Source organism: Coregonus lavaretus, assembly GCF_964263955.1.
Source record: "Coregonus lavaretus genome assembly, chromosome: 2".
In the NCBI taxonomy this organism is placed as follows: Eukaryota; Metazoa; Chordata; class Actinopteri; order Salmoniformes; family Salmonidae; genus Coregonus; species Coregonus lavaretus.
This window is the reverse complement of record NC_139989.1, coordinates 32,751,607-32,771,556: the sequence shown is the minus strand read 5'-3', so window position 1 is coordinate 32,771,556 and position 19,950 is coordinate 32,751,607. Positions and strand designations below refer to the sequence as shown.

General features: G+C 44.0%; 1 protein-coding gene across 1 annotated transcript in view; it reads right to left on the bottom strand.

Moving 5' to 3' along the window:
* Nucleotides 1–17,111, bottom strand: part of LOC311137927 (bromodomain-containing protein 4-like) — a 37,798-nt gene extending 20,687 nt beyond the window's left edge. The window contains exons 1-5 of the mRNA XM_084172543.1: nt 16,455–17,111; nt 4,273–4,714; nt 3,024–3,161; nt 2,532–2,667; nt 394–782 (exon numbers count right to left, since the gene is read on the bottom strand). Of these exons, the coding sequence (XP_084028669.1) occupies nt 394–782; nt 2,532–2,667; nt 3,024–3,161; nt 4,273–4,714; nt 16,455–16,558 (1,209 nt within the window). The 5' untranslated portion in view covers nt 16,559–17,111. The remainder of the gene's footprint in view (nt 1–393; nt 783–2,531; nt 2,668–3,023; nt 3,162–4,272; nt 4,715–16,454) is intronic.
* Nucleotides 17,112–19,950: the final 2,839 nt, after the last annotated feature.

The following is a 19,950-nucleotide window of genomic DNA, read 5'->3' as shown; positions in this document are numbered from 1 at the left end:
TATAATGAACATGACCCAGTTCTGCAAGCAATATTACATTTACGTCATTTAGCAGACGCTCTTATCCAGAGCGACTTACATTATTTATTTTTTTTCATACCCCCTGTGGGAATCGAACCCACAACCCTGGCGTTGCAAACGCCATGATCTATCAACAGCTTGAGCTACATCCCTGCCGGCCATTCCTTCCCCTACCCTGGACGACGCTGGGCCAATTGCGCGCCGCCCCATGGGTCTCCCGGTCACGGCCGGCTACGACAGAGCCTGGATTCGAACCAGGATCTCTAGTGGCACAGCTAGCACTGCGATGCAGTGCCTTAGACCACTGCGCCACTCAGGAGAGTATATACCCAGCACCCTGCCCATGCATGCCAAATCCTCCATCCTACTCACTTTGGCCATGGGTACGGGGTTCTGCAGTATGGGGGCAGTGCTCTGGATGGACGTGGGGGGCAGGGTGGTCTGGGTGGAGGGAGGAGGCACAGAGGTCATAATAGGGAGCTTGGGAGGGGCCTGGAGAGGCAGGTCCAACGGGCCCAGTGAGTAGGGGGCCCCCAGCTGTGGTGCGTGGGCATGGGTGTGGACAGGTAGCGTTGGGGGCACGCGGGAGGGCAGGGCCTGCATGGGGGGCTGAGGAGGTAGAGATGGGGGCCCCTGGTCCTGGGTCTGTTGCTGCACTGGTGGTCCTCTGGTCTGGGGCCCCGGGGAGTGGCTAGAGAAGCCCCGCGTCTGGGGGGTGGTGGACGGAGAATCCATAGTCGGGCCTGGCTTCAAGTTCAGACCTGGGAGGGTGAGAGACACACACAGAGAGACAGAACAACGCACGAATGAATGAAATTGAATTAGGTTGCGGGGATGCGTATAAATAAATTATATCCGGCTCAGGGCTCCAGCTATGCATTTGGTTTTCTAACTTGCTAGCTAAGTGGCTAGATGTCAAGATCAAGTTTCTTGGTTACAGAAGAAACATTCAATCCCCTCCTGGATCAAGATCTAGGGCCCTATAAAATCTGCGATACGGAGAATGCGAATAGAATCACGGAATCCAGACATTAAAACAAAATTCCAAATTCAAAAATGCATTGAAATTAGTAGAGAATCAACTAAATGTATAAAATGTAGTAATTAGCCCAAGTTTACCATAACAGATTAACAGAACTCATGAGTGATTTGCATTTCCTGCAAATTTCTGAAGGGACAAGGTGAATTCCCTGTCTGTGTATGTACGGTGCGAGCGTCTAACACTGTGCAGCCGTTAGCGTGAATCTAATAAAAAATATTCTGGTAGATGGAAAGGCTTTCCCAAAAACCTTCTCAATTAAATGTTAACTACAAAGTAGTCTATGCTTACCTGGCAGAATGATATCATGATTTTTGCATCAATCCAGTGGGATTCTACCATCACATGTGCGCTAAAAAAAAACAGCTAAAAACAGCCTCAAGTTTTTTCCAGACCTCATGGTCTCCTGATGTGATTAAAGAAAATACAACAATTAATTCAACGTCATATTCATAATCTCCAGCACCACCCCAACATCAACATGAAAACAATGTGTTTCTATGTTTTGAAGTAAAAAAGATAAGAGGAACATAGGTGTTTCCAATGACATCGGCGTGCATCGTGTGATTTCAACCAATTGTGAGTAGGCATTGCCTACTAATTGTCTACTAATATCATTGGAAACACTTGTCTTCCTCTCTTTTTTACTACAAAAAATAGAAATGCGTTGTTGATGTTGGAGTGGTGCTGGGGTTAATGAATATGAAGTTGAAAAATTGCATTGTCCATTGTTGTGGAATTAGAAAATCCAAATTAGTTGTTTTTCTATTGAAACCGTGTGATTTTGAAAGCGAAAACAAAAAATGGAGGAAACGGAAACCTGAAAAAACAAAAATGAGAAATCGGAATTTGGGAACAAATAAAACGGAATCAGGCAAAACAATTAAGGGGTTTTATAGGGCCCTAAAGATCCTTGTTGGCTAAATTGTTTTGCGCGTAAAAATAATAAAATATTATTTATTTATTGTTCAATTGCACCCCTTGTGTGCACTTCCAGTAATACCGTATACCCCAGTATGGTATAGAAACGGTATGACGGTATAAAAATGTGGATACTGCCCAAATCTAAACTGAATTAATTTAAATATATTTTGGCGCCAGTTGGCGACCCATCCCTTACAGGATTAATTGACACATAAACAAACATTACGATGATTCACAGTGATAATTATTTTTAGTATGAGAAGTGGAGGTTGCTCACTCAAAACACATGAAACAAAAGAGATGACAAAAGAGATGACAAAAGAGATGACAAAAGAGATGACAAAAGACTTATCATTTTCACACTCGTGCCAACCTGAAACGTACTGTGCTGGCTCGGATATTTCCCTTTCACATTGTCCTTTTGAGCAAAGTTCCAGCAACTATGGTGGACGCGTAACCTGGCCAGCACAGTACAGTTCAGTAGTGTGAAAAGGGTATTGGAAACCCCAGGCCAGGGGTGTGCCTGTGTGTGTGTGCTGTACCCTACCTCCTTCCCGTCGGCCCCGGCCTCGTCCCTTGCCGGTCATGACAGCGATCTCCGTCTCGTCCTGGGGCATCTCAGTGATCTTCTGGAGAAACATCTTCTCCAGCTGCTCAGCCATTAACACTATGTCATCTCCAGGCTACAGGCATTGAGAGACAGACACCCCATGTTAATACAGTACCAGAAACCAAAGCCTAGACATACCTAGGACCTAGACATACACAGACCTAGACATACCTAGGACCTAGACATACATTTATCTAGCACTACCTTGGAAAAAGTATCCATTCTAAAACAGTGTCCATTCTAAAAGTTGGCCCAACTCTAAATATACGGCTCTGATAGTAACTATATGGGGTGTGGTGGTCATAGAAAATAGAATCTATAGAATGGACCACCTCATTCAAGTTGCCAGGGTAAGCGGTTCCAAGCCCTTTCTATAGATCATATTTATAGGTGGTGGTTGACAGCCACAATGCATTATTGCATCCTTACCTTGTTGTAGATGTAGCAGTTGGTAAACATGGTGTTGAAGTCTTGGATACATTCTTGGGCGTTCCAGTAGTAGCTGTTCTCAAGTCGCTTCTTGATTGTTCCCATATCCATAGGAACTTTAATAATCTTGTAGTAGTCCTGAAAAACATATTTTTTTGAAGTATAATTCAACTAAAACAAGACAGTCACAGTCAGACAGAGGAATATGCCAAGTGTGCATGTTGGGTGCTTGGGTGGCATGGCCCACATAGAAACACTAGTAGAATCAATAATTGGTGTTTGCAACTCAATACTCCTTGTAAAAAAAGCTCTTTGTGGTGCAGAGTTGTAAGGGTGTGAACTAGAGAAGGGAAAACCAGCACTATACTGGAAATAGTATAAACTGTTCTCTCTGTCTATAAAGAGAGAACACACTGCTGCTACTGTCTATTATCTATCCTGTTGCCTAGTCACGTTGCCCCTACCTTCATTCCGTGGCCAGTTTATTAGGTATACCACCCCGTTCATGAAAATGGTTAGCTCCGTGGCTTGCTATATAAAGCAGGCAGACAGGCATTGAGACATTCAGTTACTGTTTGATCGAATGTTGGAATGGGCAAAACGAGTGACCTAAGCAACTTTGAGTGTGGTACGATCATCGGTGCCAGGCGCGCCGGTTCCAGTATCTCAGAAACAGCCGGTCTCCTGGGCTTTTCACGCATTAGTCTACACCTGTTGTTTACAAAGCATATGATAAATAAAATTGGATTTGATTTTGATTTGATAAATAGGAGCGTTGTACAAAACAAATTCATAAAACAATTGGATCGTCTCTAACCAATCAAAGTATGAAAGACAATGACGCTCTGGCCCAACCCATCTGTATCTGGGACCAATCAGAACGGTCAGAACGTGTTCGCATTTATAAATGCCAGGGAGAAAAGCAAATCCAGACTCACTGTGGAGAAGAAACACTAGTGAGTGTGGCGTTTGGTCAGAACGATGTGGATGGGTAGTCAGGATAGAGGTCTAAAGCAGGGTTCTCCAACCCTGTTCCTGGAGAATTACCGTCCTGTAGGTACACTCCAACCCAAACCTGCTCTAAAGACTATTTAGTGAATTCAAGTTCTAAATACCTTTTAAATGAATTCAACTTCCAAATACTATTTTCCAGGTTATATGTTTCTCCTTTTCTAGTCCATATAGCGAGCCACCACAGCCAGCTAACCAGAGAGCCAGCGAGCCAACCAGACATAAACACAACACTCACCGGCAGGTTGAGTTTGACGGCGTCGACGGGTGCCTGGAAGGGCCAGGAGAAGTGGTGCTTCCAAAGGGTCTTCAGCACCGCCTTCAGCAGGTACTGCAGCTGGTTGGTCTGCCGCTTGGGCCGCGACGGGTTGATGTACTCCGGGGGCGGTGGGTTAAACTCTGGCACGGTGGGTACGTAGGTGGAGGACTGGGGCTGCCCCCCGTGGCTGCTGCTACTGCTGCCTGACGAAGACATCTGCACCGTAGTTGCGTCCAGGCCGTCCCCCATTCCTGCGGAGGTGACTGGGAGCGCGGGCACAGGGGCCGGAGCAGGGGTGAGGGTTGGGGTAGGGGCGGCGGTGGCCGCGGAGGCGGCGGGACACCAGTTCAGTCTCGACGGCGGCGCGGACGACTCCACTGAGAGAGCACCGCTGATTCCATTGCACTCCTCACTAGGCTCTCTAGGAGAGGGGGGGGGGGGGGGGGGGGGGACGACGACACACAGACAAACACAGCCATTAGCATCTCTGTCAGACATAGAGGGTTGCAAAGTTCCCGCTAATTTACCAAAGTTACCGGGATCTTCAGTAATTTTGGTAAGTAACAGGTAATCTATGTCAATCTATGGTAACTTGGGTAATTTATCCTTGATTAACTTTTTCATATATTCACATATTGTATACATTTTTCTATCTGTGTCCATATTTATTTTATTTTATTTAACCTTTATTTAACCAGGTAAGCCAGTTGAGAACAAGTTCTCATTTACAACTGCGACCTGGCCAAGATAAAGCAAAGCAGTGCGATAAAAACAACACAGAGTTACATATGGGATAAACAAAAACGTACAGTCAACACAATGGAAAATAGAAAATCTATATACAGTGTGTGCAAATGTAGTAAGTTATGGAGGTAAGGCAATATTGTCCATGAGCTTCTAGTGGATAGACTGTATGGTTCAAGAGAAAATAGCCTAATAATGAATAAATAGCATCTAAATCACCAACGCCATTTTCAATTAACTCTGCAACTCTTCCAACTGTCTTTCTTTCACAACTGCCATCAGTTTGGCCCTAAAACATGTACAAAGATACACATAGAAAAAAAGATGTGAAAAAAAAAAGAAAAAAGAATGCTATCATTTGATTTTAGTATACATAGTTTTTACATGTGATAAAGCCACACAGAGGGCAAGTGATAATTACAGACACCTGTGATAATCTGAAGTACCCAAAAAGGCCACAAGATGTAATCTGATAAATGTGCATTTATTCCTTGAAAGTTCACCAAATTCTGGTAGTTTATTGGTAAACTGAAAGTTTCTAGTAATATACCCTCCACTTCGAAACCTAACCATATCACAACACTTAAATCATCACCATCGAATCATAATTATCATCACCATAGGCACTTCCCGAGTCAATGTTCTTCATGTTACTGTCATTTTACTTAGTCACCCATAAACCCAAAGCTGTAAAACATCTAGGAAGTTTTATGAACGTTTCATTTCAACATCCTGTTTGTATCCCACATTATATATATATATATATATATATATATATATATATATGCTGTGGGTGACTCCGTGGGTGACACGTGTTTCAGAGGTTGAACTGAGTCAGACTGAGTGATATGGCTACGCTAAACTCCTAAACGATTCATCAATATGCGTCGGCCCCCGATTCAAATGTTTAAGACACAAATGCATCGGTGCGTGGACCCCAAACCGATCCAAATGTAGCATGCATCGGTCAGAAAATCGATTCAAACGTTACAAATTGCAAGTTCACTTTTTTTGGTTGCTCATATTACATTTTCTACCTTCCCAAAATATCTCATATTTTTGTAACAACTGATGCGTCCTCTCCTTCAGTTTAGAACTGCATATAAGTGCGTTGACCGTCATTGAGCCAACAGTCATTTTGCATGTCGAACAATAGGCAATAATCAGTAGCCTAGTCAAACTGGGCGCTGCTGGGTCCAGCTTCGCACACTGGGACACCAGTTGTTCAGTCTTTTTCCACATTTTGTTACATTACAGCCTTATTCCAAAATGGATTAAATAAATACAAAATCATCCATCTACACACAATACCCCATAATGACAAAGCGAAAACAGTTATTTCTTAAATGTATTAAAAATGAAAAATAAATACCTTATGAACATAAGTATTCAGACCCTTTGCTATGATACCCGAAATTGAGCTCAGGTGCATCCTGTTTCAATTGATCATCCTTGAGATGTTTCTACAACTTGATTGGAGTCCACCTATGGTAAATTCAATTGATTGGACATGATTTGGAAAGGCACACACCCGTCTATTTAAGGTCCCACAGTTGACAGTGCATGTCAGAGCAAAAACCAAGCCATGAGGTCGAAGGAATTGTCCGTAGAGCTCCGAGACAGGATTGTGTCGAGGCACAGATCTGGGGAAGGGTACCAAAAAATGTCCCCATCATTGAAGGTCCCCAAGAACACAGTGGCCTCCACCATTCTTAAATGGAAGAAGGTTGGAACCACCAAGACTCTTCCTAGAGCTGGCCGCCCTGCCAAACTGAGCAATCGGGGGAGGGAGGTGACAAAGAACCCGATGGTCACTCTGACAGAGCTCCAGAGTTCCTCTGTGGAGATGGGAGAACCTTCCAGAAGGACAACCATCCCTGCAGCACTCCACCAATCAGGCCACTCTTCAGTAAAAAGGCACATGACAGCCCGCTTGGAGTTTGCCAAAAGGCACCTAAAGGACTCTCAGACCATGGGAAACAAGTATTCTCTGGTCTGATGAAACCAAGATTGAACTCTTTGGCCTGAATGCCAAGCGTCACGTCTGTAGGAAACCTGGCACCATCCCTACGGTGAAGCATGGTGGTGGCAGCATCATGCTGTGGGGATGTTTTTCAGCGGCAGGGACTGGGAGACTAGTCAGGATCGAGGGAAGGATGAACGGAGCAAAGTACAGAGAGATCCTTGATGAAAACCTGCTCCAGAGTGCTCAGGACCTCAGACTGGGGTGAAGGTTCCCCTTCCAACAGGACAACGACCCTAAGCACACAGCCAAGACAACGCACGAGTGATTTAGGGCCAAGTCTCTGAATGTCCTTGAGTGGCCCAGCCAGAGCCCGGACTTGAACCCGATCTAACATCTCTGGAGAGACCTGAAAATAGCTGTGCAGCAACGCTCCCCATCCAACCTGACAGAGCTTGAGAGGATCTGCAGAGAAGAATGGGAGAAACTCTCCAGATACAGGTGTGCCAAGCTTGTAGTGTCATACCCAAGAAGACTCGAGGCTGTAATCGCTACCAAAGGTGCTTCAATAAAGTACTGAGTAAAGGGTCTGAATACTTATGTAAATGTGATATTTCAGTTAAAAGAAATACAAACATTTTTTTTTTTTAACTGTTTTTGCTTTGTCATTATGGGGTATTGTGTGTAGATTGATGAGGGAAAAAAAGTAATTAATCCATTTTAGAATAAGGCTGTAATGTAACAAAATGTGGAAAAAGTCAAGAGGTTTGAATACTTTCCGAATGCACAGTATTGGCTATGTCATATCTAATTTGTAAACATTAAATATTGATACATTACTTGCTCCAACACTTAATCTGCAAAAATGACAAGTTAATTAGTGGGTGATATTTCAGAACCAGTGGGGGGACAAAAAACATAGGTTACATTGCCCCCCCAAATCTGATAGTGGTACACACACACAGGTCAGCTCAGACAGATTTTACTTTAGAATGGAAAATGTATGTGTTTATGCAACAAATGTTAGTGCGTCGAAACACATCGCATCGAACAGCATCGATCCATTCTCTAATCAAACCGAATCGCACCAAATAACTTCAAACTAAAACGTATCGTTCCTGTTTCGTATCCCATGTATCTAGATACATATCAAATCATCTTGAAAGGGAAAGATGCACATCCCTACTAAAGGCCCATTAAAGGCAGACAGGGCTCGACATTAAAAAGCATGGCTTCGACGGCAGCTCCACATGAAGGCTGTGGTAAATGGTAATAGTAACCGGGTCGATGGAGAGGCTAAAGAGAGAGAAGGCTCTGTACAGCAGGACCAATGAGAGGTCACACGACCGCATCAGACCAGGGACCGCATCAAGCATCTCAGAGTACTAGGAGTGCTGATTTAGGATCAGTTTTTCCTTTAAGATTACAACAAATAAGATTAGGACTACATGGACAGGGGGACCTTATCCTAGATCAGCACTCCCACACCACATTACACGTCAGGTTATAATGAGGGACGGACACAGACGGGGAGGACAGGGAGAGCAGCTCTCTCAAGCAGGGGCAACCAAAGGTCACACTACCACACACCCGCCAACACACACAGCCCCGCCGACACATACACACACACCCACCGACACACAAACACACACACCGGCCGACACACACACACCGACACACACACCAAAACCTGGTTTTCCATGGGAACGCAACAGATAGAGCAAATTAAAGTAAGACAACTGAGATGGTAGCCTATGATTCAAAACGTAAGCTATTTCATCTAACATATCCAGGAAATGCATTATTGATATTTTGATGTGCAACCTGTCTAAATAGGATCCAGAGTTATCAGATGTATTTTTGCCTCTTCAGAGAATTTGCAGACATCTTTGTGCATATTGACCTAGGCTAGAGTCGTCACCACCTGAGGAAGTGGGAACTCAAAACACTTATCTAGACTGCTAACTCTAAATATGATATTGTTGCTAGATGGCCATGTAGGCTAATTGATTAATCTATCAGTAAAAGGCTATTGTCCTCAAAAACTTTCCCGCGCTAGGCCTAGACTACTTGGTAGGCTTATTCACTGTGAATGGCGCGCTCTGCAGGCACATCAAAACCATAGGCTCCTACAGCCTACTCCGGTTGTAAAGTGGTGCCATGAACTCAATATTAAGAGGTGAGAAATACATGATATACTCACAGAAAGCTATGACACTTCTCGCTATAACTAGAACAGTAGTTGCTTTGAAAACTGTGTTTTTCTCCACAATTGCATTTTGAGCAACGGTCATATGCTTGTGCTTCTCACAACGCATCTCTCCCTCCTCCGTGCGCACGGGGGGGTGAGAGTGGCTCACTCACACAGCAGCCTTACAGGAAGATAAATCAGCCCTGTTCTGAGCTCTGGTTTCAGGGTTCTCCCCAAAGAATACAAGAGGCGCTGCGCCACTATGTAAAAAAAATCAACAAAATATATACAAAGATTTTTTTTTGCTCTAGATTGGAGGAAATTGCAGTTACAGGTGTTCAAAAATTCAAAAATCTCTGAGTCCAAAGGGGGGCACTGCCCTCCTCCGGGCCTCCCCCGGCCCTTCATAAATAGACCCTTTTTTCATTGGAATTCGGTTTACATTCAGAATTGACTGGAACTGAAATTGACCCCAACCCTGTGTGTGTGAGAGAGATCAGAGGTGGGTTAGAGGTTAGCCATCACTGGGGTTTGGGCAGGGGCCTGTGTGACTGTTGCTGTAATGGTTTATGCGGGTCCCTGGTAATACGCAGACTATCCCATTCCTTGGAAGTCTCTGGTCTCTGGAGTGTTTCAGGATGTGGGAGGTTGTGTGTGTGTGTGTGTGTGTGTGTGTGTGTGTGTGTGTGTGTGTGTGCGTGTGTGTGTGTGTGTGTGTGGGGGGGGGGGTACGTTTGGCATCATCTGGCTGCTGGTGGAACCCAGTGTTCCCATGCCTTCTCCCTACTGATGACCAAATAGAGGGCTGCAACCAGAGATAAAGATCTACATAACTCTCTAGTGGAAATGAGTGGTGCACTGCATAAAATCGGTTTAATCTTTTGCATGATTACGTAGTTTTCCCACAAATTCCGTTTTGTTTTTCCTGCTTTCAGTTGTTACCCTTTAATTCAACTAACTGCACACCAGCCAGAGACTGTTGTTTGGTTAGCAATGTTTCTGTAGCGCTCATGTGATTGAGTTTGCAAATCAAAACGACTACTGGATTGATGCATATAACCAGTCATTCCATTAGTATCATTGCTAACGGCTACACAAAGTGGTAGACAAACGCGCACACGCAGGGTGTGACGTTGCCTCTTCAGAAAGTTGAAAGACAATACTAATCACTGATGCATTTTAATCATGTCTTACAATTATCTTGGGCAAAATAATACATTTTCTATTAAGTTCAATACATTTAGCAAAGCAGATTTTATAGGGCCCTATACTGGGTACTTGTGCCAGTATCGCTATTCTCAACTGTATTGATTTATTTTGTATTGCCATTCATTTCAGAGAATAAAAGCCTAATAACTATCTGGCATTAAGAGAGATTGCAGCTAGAGACCGCAGATTGGGCACAGTGGTGGCTTTGGTGCCATGCAACTTTAAAAGGAGGGAGAAGCTGGGGCTCCTCCTGACAATACATGTGGGTAGTAAAGACAGTGTGTGTGTGTTGTACAGTGTGTGTGTGTGTGTTGTACAGTGTGTGTGTGTTGTACAGTGTGTGTGTGTGTTGTACAGTGTGTGTGTGTGTGTTGTACAGTGTGTGTGTGTGTGTGTGTTGTACAGTGTGTGTGTGTGTGTTGTACAGTGTGTGTGTGTTGTACAGTGTGTGTGTGTTGTACAGTGTGTGTGTGTGTGTGTATTGTACAGTGTGTGTGTGTGTGTGTTGTACAGTGTGTGTGTGTGTTGTACAGTGTGTGTGTGTGTTGTACAGTGTGTGTGTGTGTTTGTGTGCGGTCAACTGAGGCTGCAGCACAGAAGAGGTTGACAGGGACAGACAATGGGACCAAGCAGCAGTAGCAGCAGACAGGAGGAGGACGACTAAGGAAGGAACTGACAGGCCCTCCGCAAACAACAACAGGGTCGTGTTCAATGGGGCACGCAAAGGAAAACATTTAAAAAGATGTGTTGCATGTGTTTGCAATGAAAATGTGCGTTTTCTCATTGGACATAATGGACAAATCCGGGACAGGTCCCTCACCGTTTTAAACGGAAGAACACCACCTAGAACGCCACCCAGCATCGACAGACACAGAAGGAGGACAGAGGATGGGGGAGGCGTCTGTGGCAGGTACAGACTGACAGCTCAGGGACAGACGGGAGGGCTCCCTCTATGGGGACAGAGGCTGTTCGTTAAGTAGCTTCTAGCTAGCCACAACACCAGGCTGATGCTCCAGCTGGTCCGGGAAGCAGTGCTTTCTGGGAACAGGAACCTGCCAACGTACACACACACAGCACCACCAGATGGTTCACAACAGCCAGGTAGCAACGATCAGGAAGTCCAGGGACACACACAGTACAAAGTACACCATTTCTCTGTGCTATTGCTCCACTACTGGGTCTAGTTTAGTGCGATGATTTAAAACCTCAACTAACTGCTGACTGAATCTATTTGACCAGATAAGATGACACAGAGCAAACACGATTAGCTCAGGCAAAGAGAGACCACACAAGTCCCGTTGGTATTCACCAGGTTTTCCTGCAGTTTCCCATGTTTGAAGAGATGTTTATTTAGCTAACCCCCCCCACCCCCTCTTTTTTTTTTTTTTTTTTTTTTTACACCTAGGCTGCATCCCAAATGGCACCATATTCCTTATGTAGTGCAATACTTCTGACCAGTTCAAAAGTAGCTCACTATAGGGAATAGGGTGCCATTTGAGACGTGTTCCCTAATCAGCTCTACTTCGGCCCATTCTCACCTTCCTACTTCACATCTATGGCCTGATAAGTGACAGTAACACAGGTTTGGTTTCAATTGGCAAGAGGAACCTGTTCACACTGGTAGTCCAACAGAAAATAGACATGTAAATGACAAAAAAAAATCAGGAGTGGAATTGGCTAGTTGAGTATGGGCCCTAGTCAAAGGTAGTGCACTATGTAGGGAATAGGGTTCCTTTTCGGGATGCAACCCACGCTCTGTCTTGGTGCAAAACACTGCCGCTGGCTGACTTCCTGCCTACCGGTGTGTGTGTGTGTGTGTCTTACCACACACTCCCACTGCTCTGGGCTCTGAAATAACAGTTTACCTTTGACCTGGACATAGATCACCACAGACTGCCAAGGAACGTTGGGAGAGAGGGGAGGAAGTGGCTCTGGTTACCGAGGGGCCTAGTCATAGCCAGGAAATCAGGTTCTGCCATTGACTGTCACTTGAAAACCAGAGAAAAAAAAAAAAAAAAACTTGGCCTAAATGGCACCCTATTCCTTATATAGTGCACTGCTTTTTGATCAGAGGCACAGGGAATAGGGTGCCATTTGGGACACACCCCTCATGTTAGGTTACAAAATAGATGTACTGCATCGACTAGGCTAATCTATTCCATCTAGAAAGTAAATAATCATTCATGTTTTCCTGGGGAGGGGAGGTAGCTGCAGCCAGTAGGAACCTAGGCCAGAGGATCCCACTACACACCAGTGCAGTAAGTAAGAGACATGCGGCTATGAATAGGTCCCAAATGGCAAAAAAAATGGACTTCTTGTGACTAGGGATGTGACCAAATGGAAAAATGTTCTTGACATTTAAACTGCAAAAAAAACAGTTACATCGTTTTTCCGTAATAATTCCATGTGAATTCACAATGCAGCTGTGCTGCTGCCAGCAACGGTTTGGGTCTCACCTTTCAGATGGTTAAGCATTTCACCTGTACTACCATTACTGTACCTCAATTCCACCTCGTAAAGTTGACATTTCTTTCTCATTTAACTTCTCACAGTATTGCCAAACAGGACTTCGCTGCTGTCGCTTGTCTTTCCCTGCCATTTTTTCCAACTTAACGACGATGACAGTGGTGGAGAGTAGACTCCAAAAATAATTGATTCCTTGACTCCTGGCACGTCAACTCCCAGTGTCGACCACCATTTCTGAGTGTTAAAATTAAATTCCGCTAGGAATCGACTCCTAAGATTCTGTACTTTTGGAACGGAGGAGACTGATTAGTTGCCATACTTCCGAGAACACAAACACTCGCATCTTTCATAGCAAAGGACAGAGAGAGGGGGGAGGGGCACAGTATAAGCAGGTCAGCCACCAGGCCGATAGGTCTAGTGCACGGTTCTGACTATCGGCAATCAAAAGCTGTATGTCGCAATAGAATGCTGCATTTCGCAATTTCTCGGCTTGCAATGTCTCACAACATTAGTAAAGCAGGACCTATCATCAATGAATAGGCTAGGATATTGACATGTGCACAGTGTGGTAGCCACGGCACCAAAACAGCGGATTAGTTGAGCCTCGCGCTTCAATGCTCTTAGTTGTTGCGGAAATCGACCCACAATACGGTTTACTTTCTGCATCTACGTCAAAAAAATAAATAAAAAAATCGGTTTTTCGGTTAGGGATTTTTCTTAACGTTGATCGTTTTAATGTTTAAACGTTCACAGCCCTACTTTTAACCAGAGCCCTATGGGTTCACTACTGGGCCATGTTCAAGGGAATATGGTGCCAATTGGGATGCAGGGAATATGGTGCCAATTGGGATGCAGGGAATATGGTGCCAATTGGGATGCAGGGAATATGGTGCCAATTGGGATGCAGGGAATATGGTGCCAATTGGGATGCAGGGAATATGGTGCCAATTGGGATGCAGGGAATATGGTGCCAATTGGGATGCAGCCTTTTCTTTTTTTGCCTGAGAGCAAAGGGATCATTCATGTGACTACAACACGGCCCAGACCACCACTCCTTCTCCGAGCTCCCTCATCTATCAATCCCTCTCCTCTTTTGCCCTATATACAAGGACTTGGAATCACTGGCCACTTTAATAAATGGACCACTAGTCACTTTAATAATGTTTACATACTGCTTTACTCATCTCATATGTATACACTGTATTCTATTCTACTGTATTTTAGTCAATGCCACGCCGACATTGCTCAATCTAATATTTAATTCCATTATTTTACTTTTCGATTTGAGTGTATTGTTGTGAATTGTTAGATACCACTGCACTGTTGGAGCTAGGAACACAAGCATTTCGCTACACCCGCAAGAACTTCTGCTAAATATGTGTATGTGACCAATAACATTTGATATGATCTCCCTCGTTTTTCCAGGGACCAAGGAGCCGCAGTACCTCTCCAGTGTACCACTGCTGCTACGTGCAGTGGTCGCTTTGGCAACACACAAGCGTTCTAATGAAAACAACGACACGCAGTGACATTGATTTACCACCATGACTCAGAAGTGCTCTTCATTCTGGAATATCATATTTGGACACAAACTTTTACATTTACATTTAAGTCATTTAGCAGACGCTCTTATCCAGAGCGACTTACAGAAGCAATTAGGGTTAAGTGCCTTGCTCAAAGGCACATCGACAGATTTTTCACCTAGTCAGCTCGGGGATTAGAACCAGCAACCTTTCGGTTACTGACACAACGCTCTTAACCACTAAGCCACCTGCCGCCCTGTAGTGAACTCTAGTCATGCCACAAAAATCTGCATTTTATCATTGCGAAACAGAGAAATAAACTATTGGTTTGATGAGGTTGAGGGAAGTTTACGGCCTATAGACTAATGGGCCTAGCCTATTTCATTTGAACTCTTTCCGTCAGTCCAAGAGGTTGAATCTGTGGCATCTACAGTATGTTGTGCGTCAGACAGCAGAGTGGACCGTCACATCTTCACCCAGTGGGGGTCTGCAATGGGCACCGCATGCTTTAGATCAGCCTGGCCAGGAATTAGGCTACGTCTGTGTCCCAAATAACGCCCTATTCCCTACATCAGGGATCATTAACTAGATTCAGCCGGAGGCCAATTTTTTCTGGATCGGATGGTAGAGGTGCCAGAACATAATTGCAAATAATTAGTAGAGTGCAAATTGAACACAAGAAGCCCAAACAGATATATATTTGACTAAAACAATCATTTCAAACCTTGCTTAAATTTGAATACGATCACGTGTCTCTCTATTATGCGTGGGAATACTTGGGAACGGATTTCCTAAATTAAAATCAATTGGAGCTGATTACCTGGTGTTTTTACGTCTTTTATGTCCAACAATGAAAATGCCCCCAAAAAATCCTGCATTTTAAAATATTGGAAATGGCGGGGGCCAAATAAATAAAAGCCGCCAGTTAGAGAACCCTGCCTTACAGAGTGCATTAGTTTGGACAAGGGACGCAGTGCGATTTGGGACGCAACCTACCTCTCACTTCAGCTGAGCACTGCTCTCACCCACGTGCATGCAGGCTCACCCACGCATCTGGCATGCCATTCATGGAACACAAACCCACTTTGTTTATTTATTTATTTTACTTGAAGAGGGGGCCCAACTGAGTCAGAGGCATGCGTCATGTCTGATCTCTCGCTCTTTTTTTACTTGAAGAGGGGGCCCACTGAGTCAGAGGCATGCGTCCTCTCTCACGCTACCTCTCTCTCGCTACCCACCCACCAGGGTTGGGCGATATTTGGGGAGACCTATTCCACGATATGCTACTCCAAATATTGCAGATATCTGATATCGTTTTGCATTGTTAATGACAATTTATGATAGTATAGTCACCTTCTCATAAAAAAATACACTAATGGCGAGAAAAAAAAAGAAAAAAGACAGGGTTTATTCATTTAGACTTCATTTTGAACATATTGATACATACTAACTGATAAAATTGCACAGTTATGATTTGTAAAGTTCAAATATCACCAGTACTGAATATTATCATATAGTCTATCGGCCCAACCCTAACACAGAGACACACACTGCTGCTGGCGACACGCATACATTATCAGGTTGGGTTTGTGTTCGGTCGAGGTCACAGAACACTGTGGTGAAACACTCCCAGTGACACTGTCGCTAACTGACTGACCATCTAGGTGCACCAAACACACAGGGTTGTGTTCAACAGGAGTGTAAAGTTTCAATACAGAAAACAACCATCTGTTTATAGTGGAGAAAAAGCCAGGACGTAAGGCTAGGGTGAGGAGAACACACACCAAGACTGGAGTGGAGAGAGTGATAACACTCATGTAGGAGTCACTTTGTAAACAAAACACACAGAACTGGAGCTAAAGGACCCCCCCTTGCTCTCTTTCTCCCTCCCAGGCTTAACTCACAGGACCAGTTCATTCAACAAGGCATTTCCAGGAATCAGGAAACTTTTTTTATGGCCCTGCTGCCACAACAAATACAACCCCCTAATATTATGAGAAAGTCTCCCTTGAATGGGGAACATGGAAGCCTCTTTATTTTTGTATCTGTATCGGCCAAACGTTACCTTTTCACAGAGACAGAAGAATAATGTGCCATTTTTTCCAAGAGGGCATCCAGAGTCTGAAAATCCAGCAGATCGTTAGACTTGGCATGCATCTTGTAATCCATCTAGAAGCTTCCCTCAACACAAAGCAAAAAAAAAAGAAAACAGGAGAAGTTTGGCTCCCTTTCTCTCCTTTCCCCACAAACACAGGAAGAGAGATCGGTTCTGTTCAAGGTTCCAATCTAGATCCGTTTCACAAAATCCATCCACAATAATCCACACACATGATTAATCCATAGATCCAGGTTTAAGTGAGGGATATTCCTTGAAAAATAAAAATAAATTAAAAATAAAATAGAGCCAGGGAGCGGGGTAAGATTGTGCCTCTGAAGGCCTGGCTGGAGCCGGCTGGCTGAGTTAGCTGTGTGTGCCGGTCTCCTTCGCTCTACCCCCTCCCCCTCTCAGCAGCAGCAAAACGGCCCAGTAGCCACAGGCTCCTCGCCCCATTGTGTGTGTCCACCCCGGGCCTCCCCCACTCACACAAGCAGCAAGAGAGAGAAAGGAAGGAGGAGAGGGCTCCGGTAAAAAAAAAAAAAAATCCAGGAGGAGAGCTTGCTTCTTTCCTTTCTCTCGAAGCTCTTCTCTCTCTCTCTCAAACACACAGCAAGCGGCGTGCGGTGGTTATTCAACGGTGAAAATGGCTCTGCTGTTCCGCTTCCTCATTGAGCACTAGTCTCAGCCCACAGCTTGTTACCCCTCCCACTCCCTACGCTCACTCCACCCCTCCCTTTTCTTTTCCCCATCAATAGCTTGGAGGTCCCTCCCTCTCTCTCAATTCAATTTCAATTTAAGGGCTTTATTGGCATGGGAAATGTATGTTAACATTACCAAAGCAAGTGAAGTAGATAGTAAACAAAAGTGAAATAAACAAATATTAACAGTAAACATTACACTCAGAAGCTGTCTCCTCTACACCTTTGGCACCCAACCCCCTCCCTTCCTCCTTCCATTTCACCCTGCCCCTCCCCCCCTTCGGGCTGATCTTGTGAACCAACGCCTGCCTACCCCCACCAAACCAAGGGCTTCTCTCCCTCTCTCTCTATCCCTCTCTCTCCCTCTATCCCTCTCTCTCCCTCTATCCCTCTCTCTCCCTCTCTCTCTCTCCCTCCCTCTCTCTCTCCCTCCCTCTCTCTCTCTATCCCTCTCTCTCTATCCCTCTCTCTCTATCCCTCTCTCTCTATCCCTCTCTCTATCCCTCTATCCCCACCATGCTGCTGCACACACACAGCACGTCTAGACTAGGCCAATACAAAAGTATCCACGCCAGCCAGCCTTTTGTCAACGCAGAGAGAGAAAGGAGAGAGAGAGAGAGAGAGGGAAAAATAGATAATTTATAAGACAGTGCTATAAGAAGGGGAGGACCAAGCTATCCATTCCTTCTTCACAAGGCTTGTGGCCGCCACTGCCTTATTGTTAATAAAAAAATCCAGGTTGGTAAACATTTTCAGTGTAAACTTAAATGAGATATAAAAAAATATTTTTAAAATAAGATAACCTTTGAGAACTAACAATCACCTAAATAAAAACTAGACAGTCAGGGAGAATCTAAAATTCTCAAAATGCCATGGCATGGGGCCCCATTGATTTTGTTATGTTTAGCTTTAAAACAACCAACACTTTGTCTCTGCGGCCAATAGGAAGGCCTATAAAAAATGTTTGATCAGAGACGGAGCTGTTGGCTGAAAGAAATCCTACTAGAAACAGTGGATATTCATCTCCCACAACAAACTGATATCAACTAAGACACGGTGGATAAATTTGGCATGAGACAGGATATTCAAACATACTGTCCAACAATATACTGTGGAATCATGGAATTCCCACACAAGTTAACAGAAAGGTATCCCTTGCTTTACGAGCATAATAAAACACTTCTAAGCAAGTAGTCATTTCATTCAAGGCTGTGTGTTTGTTTGAGGGAGAGAGTGAGTGACACACACAGCTACAGTGTTCCCCAGAAGACAGTTCATTTCACCCCCCCCCCCCCCCGTAAATCTGCCAGCCATCTGTCTACAGAAACAACAGTGATTCACCTCATCATGACCCATTACAATGACACTAATCAGTGTGTGGAGCGTACCTTGTACGTACTGTCTACCAAATAACATGATGAAGCCAAGCGGGGGAGACCACATCACATACAACTGGAGAGAGAGAGAGAGAGAGAGAGAGAGAGAAAAAAACAGAGGGCATGACAGAAAGAGTGACAGAGCAGAAGAAAAGAGCGAGATCACCCATGTCCTGAGAGATAGATTGCGTGTGAGAGAGAGAAGCCTGCTGTGCTGTAATTAAGACCGGGGTGTCTACAAGGGTACAGTAGTACCAGGGTTTCAGTTATTAAAACGTAGCACCAGAAATTTGACCGGCAGCATTTTAAATTTACCGGACATTTGAGAAATACACTGGACCCCATATGCATTGGGTGCGTAAGCTGACTAGGGCATCCCAGAATGACAGAAATCACATTTAAGATTACGGTAATTAATCTTAACAGGACATTCAAGTTGAGGATGCAATGACATGTGTCCTTTCCTTGCACTTTGAAGACGTTAGAATAACTGTTCACATTTACTTTTCCTCAGCCAACAAGACGAGTAAAGAACAGCAAAATCACTAGCCTGTGTATGCATAAGCAGAGTTTCAAGTTTGGGGAAGAACATTTTCACCATAAAAATGCATCTTTATAATAAAGCATTCCATGAATCATCACATTTGCAGGCTTGTGTAAGATTGCCTACTATTTGTAATGTGATGAGTAGATTGGAGTGTCATAATTTAGGCTAATAATAGAACTCAATCACTGTTCGCAAAAAAGACTGTTCAATGCATGGCTGAGCGCAGATAGTGTAGAGGCCTGGGCTATTTCAGAAACATTTATAATATAATAATAATATATAATAATAATAATAATAATATAATAATAATAATATAATATGCCATTTGCATTTCATGCAATTCTACTCAACTTTGTGACTGGAGACATTAGCAGAATGTTTTTTTTAATACGACATTACAGGGTACTTTGCTGACACTGACAAACAGATCAATAAAAATGACGTTGTCCATATAATAGGCCTACGAGAACGTGGGGAGACAAATAGAACATGACGTCCGTCTAAACTGGAGGAGGAAATTATTGTCCAAAAACAAGCTTAAGTGGCACCGACCCAACAATGATAGAGTGAATATGCACAATAACCGGGGATGTGGCGGATGCTCTCCACTGGTGCCAATAAGATAGGTTATAGGCCTACTGTTGTTCGCTCAATTAAGTTGAGAATTCTGATAACTAAAGGACAGATGTGTATTTTCATTGTCTTCTCTTTACAGCAATAGTCATTTGCTTTCCTATGATGTCAATCTACTATCCACCATAGTAGAAAAGTTTACATATTCTATTGGTCAGCTTGTCGAGAAAGAAATAGCCTAAACAGACTCTGGGACGATAGAGCCCAAA